The sequence below is a fragment of the Natrix helvetica genome (assembly GCF_964273705.1).
Source record: "Natrix helvetica genome assembly, chromosome: 5".
In the NCBI taxonomy this organism is placed as follows: domain Eukaryota; kingdom Metazoa; phylum Chordata; class Lepidosauria; order Squamata; family Natricidae; genus Natrix; species Natrix helvetica.
Window position 1 is genome coordinate 40,246,799 of NC_138551.1, and position 12,081 is coordinate 40,258,879.

Genomic DNA, 12,081 nt, shown 5'->3' on the forward strand with positions numbered 1-12,081 from the left:
TTTCAGCCTATCACTATCCTAAAAAATAATAATAATTTGCATTGGCAGTAATTGGGTCTCTTTCAGCATATCCATATATATTGGAAAGTTTGATATGAAATCTTACCTACCATGCAACATGAGTCATTCAGAGATCAAGAAAATAGATAATTTCTTAACAATTAATTATATCCTGGTTTGTGCACAGTTCTTATTTTGCCATCAGCAGAATATAGAATTGCCTTCTCTCCCAAATAGCGAACATTCACGTGAATGTTGATAACAGGTAATATAAGAGTCAACTTTGAATGTATACATCAAATAATAAAATGTATAGTCCAAAATTAAATTGTTTCTGTAATATTTTGCCTGAGATTATTTTTAATGTTTATACATTTTGGCTATTTCAAGGATAAAATGAAACTGTTTATGCTATATTTGCTTATGTTAGAAAATTGGAAACTGTTTTGAGAGATGATAAATTGAAACTGAAACAAATGCAAATGTTCCAGCCAATATTTACGGAGGATCAAAAAAAGGAGTTACTTGAAGTTCATCCATGGATTCATAAAGGTGAACTCCCTCAGGCTCTTGCAAATTCGGTATGTTTTAGAGATAAGTATAAAAATTATTTTATTTGTAGCTGGTATAATAATAAAGATACGTACGTCACATTAGTATTGCAACATTTGCGTATACCACATTAGTTCTCTGTAAACCGGTAAGACCACCCATCTAACCAATTAAATGCTCGGCATGGAACATACCATTAAAAAATCAGTAATAGAAAAAAAAAGTCAGATTGAGACCCTCTCATTAAAAACACAAAACACTTACTTATTTTTCGGAGTATAAAACTCACCCTTTTCCCCTCAAAAAAGAGGCTGAAAATCTGGGTGCGTCTTATACACTGAAAACAGATTTTTTTTGCCTCCCGACACCCCGCCCCCTTCACCAAAATGGCTGTGCATAGCCTCTAGAAGCTTTCAGAGAGCTCCTGGGGACTGGGGAGGGCAGAAATGAGCATAAAACGCAGAGTACTCTATAAGCTTCCTAAAGGCTATCCGTGCCCCTTTTTTTTACGCAAAACGTTTTCACTAAAAATGGGCCATTTTTTGCTCATTTTGCCCCCCCCCCCGCCTCCTCCCCGGAACACTCTGCAAGCTCCCTAAAGGCTGTTCATGCCTTTTTAATGGAAAAAATGGGCTCGTTTTTGCGAAAAACGGGCCGTTTTGGGGAGGTTTGCAGAGTGCAAAAAATATTGTTTTTATTTTCCTCTTCAAAACCTTGCTGCGTCTTATACTCCGGTGCATCTTATACTCCGAAAAATATGGTATACTGTTGGCATACATCCATGCTAGTTCCCAAATTATCAACATGGCCCCAATCTCTGAGGGAAGAGCCAGGTTTTCACAGCCTTCCAAAAATCTTATAAGGTTGGAATTATCTATAACTCGGGGAGATGCTGTTCCATGGGGCAGGTGCCATAATAGAGAAAGCCCACTTCCTAGGATTCAGTAGGTGACTCCCCCTTACTGAAGAGACCTGCCATTTGCCCTCTTTGTTTGATCATGTTGGACAGCCATAAACCCTTGGGGGAAGCTGATGCTACATATAATCCGACCAAATGCCATGCAGATGACCAGCTCCTTGAAATGTATGTTGAACTGTTGGGAAGCAACACAGCCCCCATCACAATGGTGTTATGTGGCCATATCATGGTGTACCAAAAACTGATTCTGCTGCCACATTCTTGGCTAGCTGAAGTTTCAAATGCCCTTCCAGGGTACCTATGTATAGATTATGTGCAATAGTCCAATCAGAAGGAGACTAACAGTAGAATTTAATCTCAATGTGTTCAATTCAGGTTACTCCAACCAACTGTTTTAATGAGCACACACTTATGGGCATGATCAAATATTTCTAAGAAAAAATATTGAAGTGAAGATTCCAGTTCATTAAAAGTTATAATTCACTTTTTCTTTTAAAGCTTTGTGTTAATTGTGAAGAAAATAGCTGATCTTACATACAAAATGAAGGAGAAATTGATGAAATGGAGCTTAATGAATGAGGTGGTGAGAATAGTTCACCGATCCTGAAGCAATTCAACAGTGAAAATGTGTAATCCATGGAAATAATTTCGAAACCATCTGCTTTTCAGCTAAGGCAAATGCATTGCTCAATCTTAAAGGTTAAGTTTGTTTCTTGTGAAATGAATCTCATAAAGCAAACAAATGGATTTTTTGTTCTATAAAAGGTCATTTGTTAATAATATCTTTTTATGGGGGCATTTCTATTACTGTGAGCAATTTCTGAAAATGATTGTTTGCTTTAATAAAATCTTTTCAATTTTAAATGTTTACATTTAGAGTTATAGTGTATTAAAATTATAGAAAATGCTACTGAAACCTCACTGGATTCCATAAAAAATATAAAAATACTTTGCCGTCCTAACATTTATTTCCTGACTCTATTTTTTTCTCCTGTAATATGGACTATATATTTTCCACTTTAGAAATATCTTAAATGATTTTGAAGTTAATAGATCAAATATTTTACAAGTATTTCAGTTATAAAATAAATCCACTGTTAACCATTAAATACATTTTGGTTTACTGCTATATTTTAAATGCAATAACAGTATCTTATTCTTTCTGTAATCTCCACATCTAAGGGATATTTTTTTTTTCAGGTGAGAAAATAATACCTGTTTGTAATAATATGTTTTAACCTTTTCATTTTGTATTCAGTAAATATTATAATTTGTTCCATTGTCCTGGCCTTAGAATTCATTTGTCACTCTTGTTTTAGAAAGATACTTCTCCATATAACTGTAAAAATATGCTAATGCCTCAGAATGAATTTTTATGTCCTTTCTTTTAAGTCACAGCTCATTTTTAAAATCATATTCTGTACTGAAATAATTGCCCAGCAAGGAGAATCTAATCTTAACATTGACAATAATTTCTGTTGTGTGATAGCAGAATATATATTTATTGTAAAGGAACATCACACAGTGAATTCGATTACAGTAATCATTAATGGCCTTGTTTTGCTTTGTGTGATACCCTTGAGTAGTTTTAATCAACTGGATTACATTCAGTATACTCACTCTCCTGATTCTTCAGTCAAAGAATGAACAGCAACTTTTTTTTTTGTAGTGTGAAAATGTTAAATTGCTGCTTTGTCTAACTCTGTTGCTATGTTTAGTCCATCTAATTTTGAATCTTCTGTTTCAAAAGTTCAATCCAAAGATTCTGCAATAGAGTGTTGTCCTAATATTATTCCTGAACAACAATCGATTAACTACTCATTCAAAGCAATCTGACTGTTCTCTTGTTAACGTCTCTTCACCCAGGCTTCCAAGATCTTTCCCACATACCTTTACTTTTTTCTTAAAACATTTTATTAGTTTATAATGTAGCAAATAAAGAAAATACAAAAGTAAATACCAGTAGTAGGGAAAACGGGGAAGTCAAAAGTGAGGGAAAGAAAAAAGAAAAAAAAGCATTGACTTCTGACTTCCTTTGGTGCAGTAGAATAAGGCATTAACATCAAACCTCCACTTTTTACTTTTACATAATAGTATAAATTAGCCAGATCTATGGTATAACAACAAATATAATAGGTAAAACCCAAAATCAAAGTTTCTTTCCCCCCCCCCACCTCAAGAACAAAGTCTAGAAGCGGTTTCCAAGTAAAAATAAAACTATTTGTATTTTTTTTCTTTGATCAAAACAGTCAATCAGCCATCTCCATCAATTTATGCTACCATTCATCCATTGTGGGGATCGAGGTGACCTTCCATTTCTGTGGATAAAGTAGTCTTGCTGCAACATACCATTACACTTTAAAGGTGACAATCAGCACCATTAACTGTCTGCAGAAGCACAGTATCAATTAACGTAGCGACGTTGCATGCAACAAGTAGCACATTTATCTGTTCTGTCATATTCTTAAACTTCCAAATGCTCTTCAAGGGCAACCTCATGTAAACTGCCTTGCCAAATGAGATGTGGTCCAGATGGGATGTCACAGGGGCATGAATGATAAGAAGCAGGGCTTCCTGGTCCAGGAACAGGTGCAGAACCTGAAAGGTGCATAGCTCCTGTTCAAAAGTTATCTTCCTCTTTGAGCAGGAGCTGTGAATCCAGGAGAACTCCCAGATTGCACACCGAGTCTGTCTGAGGCAGTGCCACTTCATTCAGAACCAAAAATGTAAGAACCACTTGGCACGACAAGGCTTAAAAACCCAAAGCTATACAGACTTGCTTGGGTAAAGCCGAAGTTGTTGTGCCTCATCCAGGCCCCCAGGGCCCCCCGGCACATGGGCAGGACATCCATAGCATTACTTAGGGGTGTCAAACTCAAGGCCCATGGGTTGAATCCGGCCCATGGGACCACAGTGGAAATAGCAAAGGACCGGCCCATGGTGGCTCTGCCAGCAAAAATGGAGCTCTGTTTTGACTGACAGGGCTGTGGGACCTGAACTCCATTTTCGCTGACAGAGGGCTGCAGGAGACCATCATTTGGTGCTCTCCTGGTCTTGCCTTCCTCAGCTAGAGAAAATGGATCACCCTAGCCCCACCTGGGCCACCACAGATGCCCTCGACATGAGTGATGTTGAACTGGCCATGCCACCCTCCCCCCTCAAGGTCAAACACAATCCTGATGCAACCCTCAATGAAATTGAGTTTGACACCCCTGACCTAGGTGATTCAGAGGTGAAATATAAAGTGGCGTATCATCAGCCTACTGGTGATACCTTATGGCATAGTACTGGATTGTGTCAACCAGAAAATGCATGTAAATGTTAAGCAGGAAGAATGAAGGAACTGGATCCTGTAGTATCCCACAAAGTAGATGCCATGTGCTGGCTCTCTCCCCCCATCAACATGGACTGAAATCACCCTGGAGAAAGGAGGAGATACAACATAGTATCCATAGTATTGCAAACTGCTGAAAGGCCAAGAAGAGCAAGGAACAAAGGAAGGATACCATCTACTCCACCAAAAGTTGTCCAAGAATGGAATTAATGCTATGTTGGTCCCATATCAATCCTGAGCCCTGACTGAAAGGGGTCCAGTTTGTAACTCAAGAAAAAAATGGGATGTTGTCTCCCAAAAAACACTCATTAAGAAAGGAACAATTGACCTGCTGATTTGGGGTAGGAAAATAGATACATTAAGTCATTATGAAAACCTAATAAATCTCTTATTTTTTTAAACCACACCTCAGTGCCAAAGAGTAATAAAAATTCTGGCCTTATTACATGATGTCACATTGTCACTGCTATGCCTCTTTCAACCTTTGATTAGAAGGTTTATTTAAAACATTGAAAAATATTGTACAGTTCTCTGCATCCTTGTTTTCTCACATCCAGCTCCTCAGTGCCATAATTATACATAAGGTTTTGGGTAGCATCTCATGTTTTCAGTGTTTTGCTGACAGTGACTCAGCCCCTGGATCTCTCAGAATTTGGAATTACAAGTAGTTCTCACAGCTTCTACAAAGTGATTAGATCAATACTGGTGGAAGCAGACAATCCTGAAGGTATCTAGGTGCCAAACCAAAAATAATTTAAAAGGTCAATAGTGCATTAAATAGTACCCAGAAACTATTCAACAATCAGTGCCAAGGCCACAAAATGGATGTCATACTCCCAGTAAAGAGCATGAGTGAGCACATGGGCTTCTGAGTAATTGTTTAGGGCAGCCACATCTAAATCAATGACACTGAAGGAGTTAAGACAAATGGTGATGAAGGCATGAATTACAGTAGCTAGGCCCTCTTGCCTCTTGCCTCTGGCAATTAGCATACCAGCTATAGGTGGCAAAGACTGATCTGGCCATTGTGTTAACCTGCTGATCAAGCAGAAGCCGTGAGTCCCGAAGAACCCCAAATTGTAGATATACTCCTTTACAGGTGTACCCACCCTTTAAGGACCAATCTTGGCAACACCAGAGAACACCAATGGACAACCAACAGGAACACCATCTTAGTATAATTTCAGCCTGTTTGTTTGTTTGTTTGTTGTTGTTTTGCATTACATCCTCAAGGCATCATCAATAGCATCACTTTTACATCTAGGAACTGTACAACTGAGTACATCAGTGTAATGATAACATACCCCAAACTTCACAATGATCTCAGCCAACAGCTTCATATAAATGTTAAAAAGCAAGGAGAACTGAACTTCATGGAAGGACTGCCATGAAATTACTTGCAATAGCATGGCAGCATGAATTTATTATTTCAAAATAACAGAGTTGGAAGGGATCTTGGAGGTCTTCTAGTCCAATCCCTTACTCAAGCAGGAGACCCTCCAGACAAGTGATTATCCCCTTGTCTCTTCTTAAAAGCCTCCAGTGACAGAGCACTCACAACTTCTGTTGTGTTCCAATATCTCAGGGGCAGCCACAAAGAAGAGGGAGTCAAGCTATACTCCAAAACACCTGAGGGTAGGACAAAAAGCAATGGGTGGAAACTAATCTGAGAGAAGCAACTTACGTAGAACTAAGGATAAATTTCTTGACAGAACAATTAATCAGTGGAACAATTTGCCTCAGAAGTTGTAAGTGCTCCAACACTGGACGTTTTTTAAGAAGAGATTGGATAACCATTTGTATGAAGTGGTGTAGGGTTTCCTGCCTAAGCAGGGAGTTGGACTAAATCTCCAAGATCCCTTCCAACTCTGTTTCTCTTTCTCTTTCTGTTTCTCTTTCTATTCTATTCTACTCTACTCTACTCTACTCTACTCTATTCTGAAATCAAGCTGTTCCACTGGTTAATTGTTCTCACTGTTAGGTAAGTTTTCTTTAGTTCTAGGTTGCCTCTCTTCTTGATTAGTTGTTTCCATCCATCGTTTCTTTTCTTGCCTTCTGGTGCTTCGGAAAATAGGTTGACCGACTCTCAAATATTGGAACACTGCTATCATGTCAGCCCTAGTAGCCCTATGTTTCACTAGACAAGACATACCCAATTTTTGCAACTGTTCTTGAAATGTTTTAGCCTCCATCCCTCTAATCATCTTTGTTGCTCTTTTCTGCATTCTTTCCAGAATCTCAACATATTTCCATAATTTGGTGACCAAACTGGATGCAATATTCTAAGTGTGATCTTACTAAGGTTTTATAAAGTGGTACTAATACTTAATGTGATATTGGTTCTATTCCTCTGTTAATGCAACCTAGAATTGTATTGGGTTTTTTGGCTGCCGCCGCACACTGCTGGTTCATATTTAAGTGATCGTCCACTAGCACTCCAAGATCCATCTGACAATTATTGCTATCGAGCCAGGTTTCATCTAATCTGTACCTGTACATTTTGTTTTCCTTGTCTAAATGTAAAACCTTACTTTTATCTACATTGGATATCATTTTTTTTAGATATTCAGTGTTTTGTTAGATATTCAATGCTATTTCAATGTTTTGATTTTTTTAATGCATATGATTTACTTTTGGGTACATGGTGATTTAGTGTGACAACTAAGTATGTAACCAGTACTAAACCAAATTATTAAAGTCTGTTGCCAGTTCCAAATCGCGAAGAGAATAATATATAGTACCTGAGATGATCAAAACTTTGAAAAATTGTCTCTCAAATATTTCCATCCTCTAGGTGTCACTCTTTATATACTTTTATATATTTAAATTCACAGAGTTCCCAAAGAATTCAACTTTGATTGAAAACGGTACATTTGTCATACTGCAGTCAGTTGAAGCCAGATATACAAATTTAACAAATAAATTGCTAATTGCTCTTCTATTAAAAACAAAATTACACTGAAACGCAAAACCAACTCAGCAACTAAAGAGCAAGTCTGTTGGATCTGCCCCTCTTCCTATAAACATTGCTGCACGTGTCTACATAGATGTAATTTACTAATTCTACTCCATGGATATCAGAACAAACTGTTAGAGGAAAAGCTAATACTAGAGGAAAAGTTTTAATACTCTATTATGAATGTTTTCTATCTACATATTATTAAATTTGTTTTGTCTGTAATCTTCACTGGACTAACTTTAATCATGCATCATATGGCAAAAGTTTTAAATCAAGCTACATCAAGTGGGCTAACTTACAGAATGCTTTCAAAATCCAGAACCCATGACTCCCATAGAATTGAAATTTGGCAAATTTTATAAAACATTTTATGACATCAAAATTATCATAAAGCATTTTGTGACATAATACAAAATGTCATTAAACATTTCTGTGGTCAACTCTGATGACTATGCTATACAATTCAACATGGGATAATTTCAAGACAGAAACATCTTTGAATAGTTCTCTGAATTTTTAACAATTTTTCAAGTACATTATAAATTCTGATATTGTTGAAGGGATTGAGGAATATGATAAGGAAATATATCTGAAACGATGATCCAAGGAGTTACTAAATTTCAATATCCCTAAAGGAAATAAAAATTGATAGATTGAGGAGGAGGATGTTGATAGTGATGAGGAAATAGATGATAGATAGATAGATAGATAGATAGATAGATAGATAGATAGATAGATAGATTAGATAAATGATGATAGATAGATAGATAGATAGATAGATAGATAGATAGATAGATAGATAGATAGATAGAGGCAGGCAGGCAGGCAGGCAGGCAGGCAGGCAGGCAGGCAGGCAGGCAGACCCAACGCTTCTAGCTTTGGAATAAATAGGCATCCCTACTTCTTTATTTCCATTTTTTTATATTTTCTATAAAATATTACCTCAAACTCATATGTGTTTTAATTATTTCTCTAATTCTCATAAGGGTATACAGATGTCCCCTTTTTTTAAATCATTACATTTCATATTTTACTTTTGAAGTAGTCACAAAAATTTGTGAAAGACATTACAGACCTACTTTAGTTGAAGACAATGCAATGGCATTAGCATATAATAAACACAAAAGTATGAAATCTATTTTCAGGTGAAAAGGCTGTATACCTAATACATACTCTATGATACCATATCAATTGTAAATAAGTTAAAAGGCTTGAGTTGGTTTGGAGAGCATCCTAGGTGTAATTCGAATTGTGATATCTACAAAGAAGAATTTCCCACCAAGCAAGGCTGGCTGGGGAATTCTGGGAGTTGAAGTCCGCACCTTTTCAAGTTGCCAAGGTTGAGAAACACTGGACTATAAAGCATGTATTTAAGATCAATGACAGCCATGTAAATTGCATTCCCAAAACATATTAAAATATATTGTGGTTTTCTAAAATCTGAGTATGAAATAAATTAGGCAATCTTTAATCAAAGGCTCTAACCATGATAGATTATAACCTAAATTACCTTAGCTATGGTTCAGTGTGTTATCAAAATCCACTCCAATAAAAGAAGCTCTGTTTTTCCTGCATTTTTTGTCACTCCTTCTGGACATGCAAAAGCTGTTTTGGGCACACAAAATTGCTAAGGGAAAATGAACGTTATCCATAAGTAATGTGTCCATAATCATGTATCCATAATTAAGTCACAATAATATTTTCTATTATTTGCAAACGCCAGCCTTTTTCTTTAACCAACCAAGAAGTGTAAGATTGTTGGATATCTGGGTTTGGTAGAATCTGATAACTTGATCATCTGGAACATAATTAGGCTAATTCCATATTTGCAAACTGTCTTTTGCATAGTGAGATCCTTTATTTCTGAGCCAATTGAAAAGAAAAAAATAGTCTTTAAACAATAATAGCAGTAAATTTGACTGGTTTTATCCATCCTTACCAAATGTAAAAATGTGTGCACATCAGAGGTAACTTTTTGGAAGCATCTGCCCTTCTTTTTTGAGCTATGGTACAGAACTGGTTTGCCTTCAGCAAATGATGTACTGCATCTACATCTCATAAACATACCATTGTCCTGAATTCTGTGTGTTTCCCCCCTCCCTTTTCACAATATGCCATTTCAGTATCCTGCGTTTCCCCATTTTTCTGAAAGGCTGAGCGTTCATTGAGCTGTTTTAGTGAAAAGGAGAGATTGCCCTTTTATAATTCGTTGTTATTTGGACTTCTCTACTTCTCTATTTCCTAAAGTGTTCCATAGCTCTTTTCCCCGTCTTTTGACTCAGCTTCTAATGATACTTCATACTTGACTAGTATAAAATGATGAAATAATGTGGCTGACATGTCAAGGCTTTTGAGTTATTAAATGCTTCAATGACTTTTTATTTTTAAAGAATGGACTTGAAGTACGCCTTAAAATGTCATTCTTTCAACTGTGAGTTGCATTTGCTCACCCAGCTGATATTTAAGCAGCAAGTCATTGCAGTGGATGTTGAGCAGAGAGTTGTAAATGATATGTGAATATTGAGCAGATGGCTTTGGTTGGCACCATCTAGATTTTCCATTCTGAAATTGCCTGCAGGAAGACCACAAAATTAATTGCTGCTGCTACTTGTGGTGATTCTCAAAAGTGACACTGGGGGAGGAGATTCACAACGATCTGCATTTATATATCTAGGAAGAACTATGGAAAATGTGGGAGGGAAAATAATGTCTTAGATACATACCATGGGGATAAAATGAATGCTATAGAATTTCTATTCATTTCAGTAGGGTTCAAGTAGACCAAGGGTGTCCAAACTTGGCAACTTTAAGACTTGTGGACTTCAATTTCCAGAATTCCCCAGCCAGCAGAGCTGGCTGGGGAATTCTGGGAGTTGAAGTCCACAAGTCTTAAAGTTGTCAAGTTTGGACACCCCTGAAGTAGACCAACCCAATGGACGGTATTTCTATCCTGATTTTTTTTTTGTCCAAATTTTAAAAAGGAAATTGGGATTTTTTTTAATAAAAAAAGCATTAATAAACCCTTTTGTTTATGTAGAAGTCACCCTTTTAATTCTCTCTTTTTTGGAAGAACTGCTGCTGAAATGCAGATTTAAAGCTTGATTTCATTTGTTTCGAAACACATTATGCTGTAACATGGCAAAATAGTGAAAAGACATAGCATAAAGAACATGCTGAGACTTTCCCCAAAGCAGCAGCTGGAGCTACGTATGCTGCAGTTGCTTTCTGAGACGGTTTTGTTCCATCTCTATTATCTCTCTGCACTGCTTGCTGGTTTTGTGCGCTGAAGGCCATATGTTCCATCTGCTCTACCCAGACATTCTGTTGGCAAGGGGGAATGGATGTATATCCAGGCATCTGATTCTCATCCCAACAAAAACCCCAGTTTCCCTGAAATTCCATTTCTCTGCAAGAAAAAAAGAGAACCGTTTATGGTTTTGTTTTGAAAGCTGGGAGACTTGTTGTAAAAAAATACATTTAAATGTCATAAGAAAGTAGTCCCTCATATCTGCAAAAAAGATAACAGTGAAGTCCAATGGGAATTTCATTTCTAGGGCCAGGTTACTTTAGACAAATTGGTCCTGATCAGAACACGTTTCCTTTATCCCGTAAAAGTTTTTATTTTGGTGCAATAATTAGTTGATACTCTAAACTTTGTAATACTTTATCGAATGGAATTCCAAACAAATGTTTAGGCAATTCGAGGGTGGGGGTGGGATCTATATCCCCAGACTTTCTATTTCTATAACCTTTCAGATGGGTTGAAAGGGCAGATCTATTAGCTAGCTGGGCTATATCAGGAATAATTGCACCACATTTGCTCCAGGTTAGAAAAGATTAGAAAGGGGGGGGGAGAGTGTATTTACAGATTTCAAGGAGTTCATCTTCAAAGAAATCTAAAATTTTATCTAGTCTCATTCACTCTGGGATGTGTTTGTCACTTCATAGTCTACCATACAGTACTTGGTTTTTCATCCAAAGACTAGAATTCATAAAACAATCTCATGCGTAGTTGTGAACTATTTTTTTTATATGCTATAAAAGTTTAAACATTATTTCAGGGTGCTAGAAAAATTAAATCAATCCCATCCCAACCTGTTTCCAATAAATATTAGAGCATGCTTGGAAAATAATTTAAATATGAGAAAGAATCACTTTTTAATCAAATGAAATATGAAACAAAATGACCATGAAGTTCAGTTGAGCTGATGCAGTCTTTGGCATCTTTATATAAACACTGCAATGGAGGTCTATTGTCTTGCAGTCCAAAAGATCTGCTTTTGTCACCTTATTTAGGCTGTAGAAAACCTGTGAACT

At 36.7% G+C, this 12,081-nt stretch overlaps 1 protein-coding gene across 6 annotated transcripts in view; it reads left to right on the forward strand.

Annotated features, from left to right (window-relative positions):
* PER2 (period circadian regulator 2) overlaps positions 1-2,837 on the forward strand; it is a 31,314-nt gene extending 28,477 nt beyond the window's left edge. For all 6 annotated transcript variants that reach the window (XM_081956162.1, XM_081956161.1, XM_081956160.1 and 3 more), the window contains 2 exons: positions 431-581; positions 1,970-2,837. In XM_081956162.1, coding sequence (XP_081812288.1) covers positions 431-581; positions 1,970-1,999 — 181 coding nt within the window. In that variant the 3' untranslated portion in view covers positions 2,000-2,837. The remainder of the gene's footprint in view (positions 1-430; positions 582-1,969) is intronic.
* Positions 2,838-12,081: the final 9,244 nt, after the last annotated feature.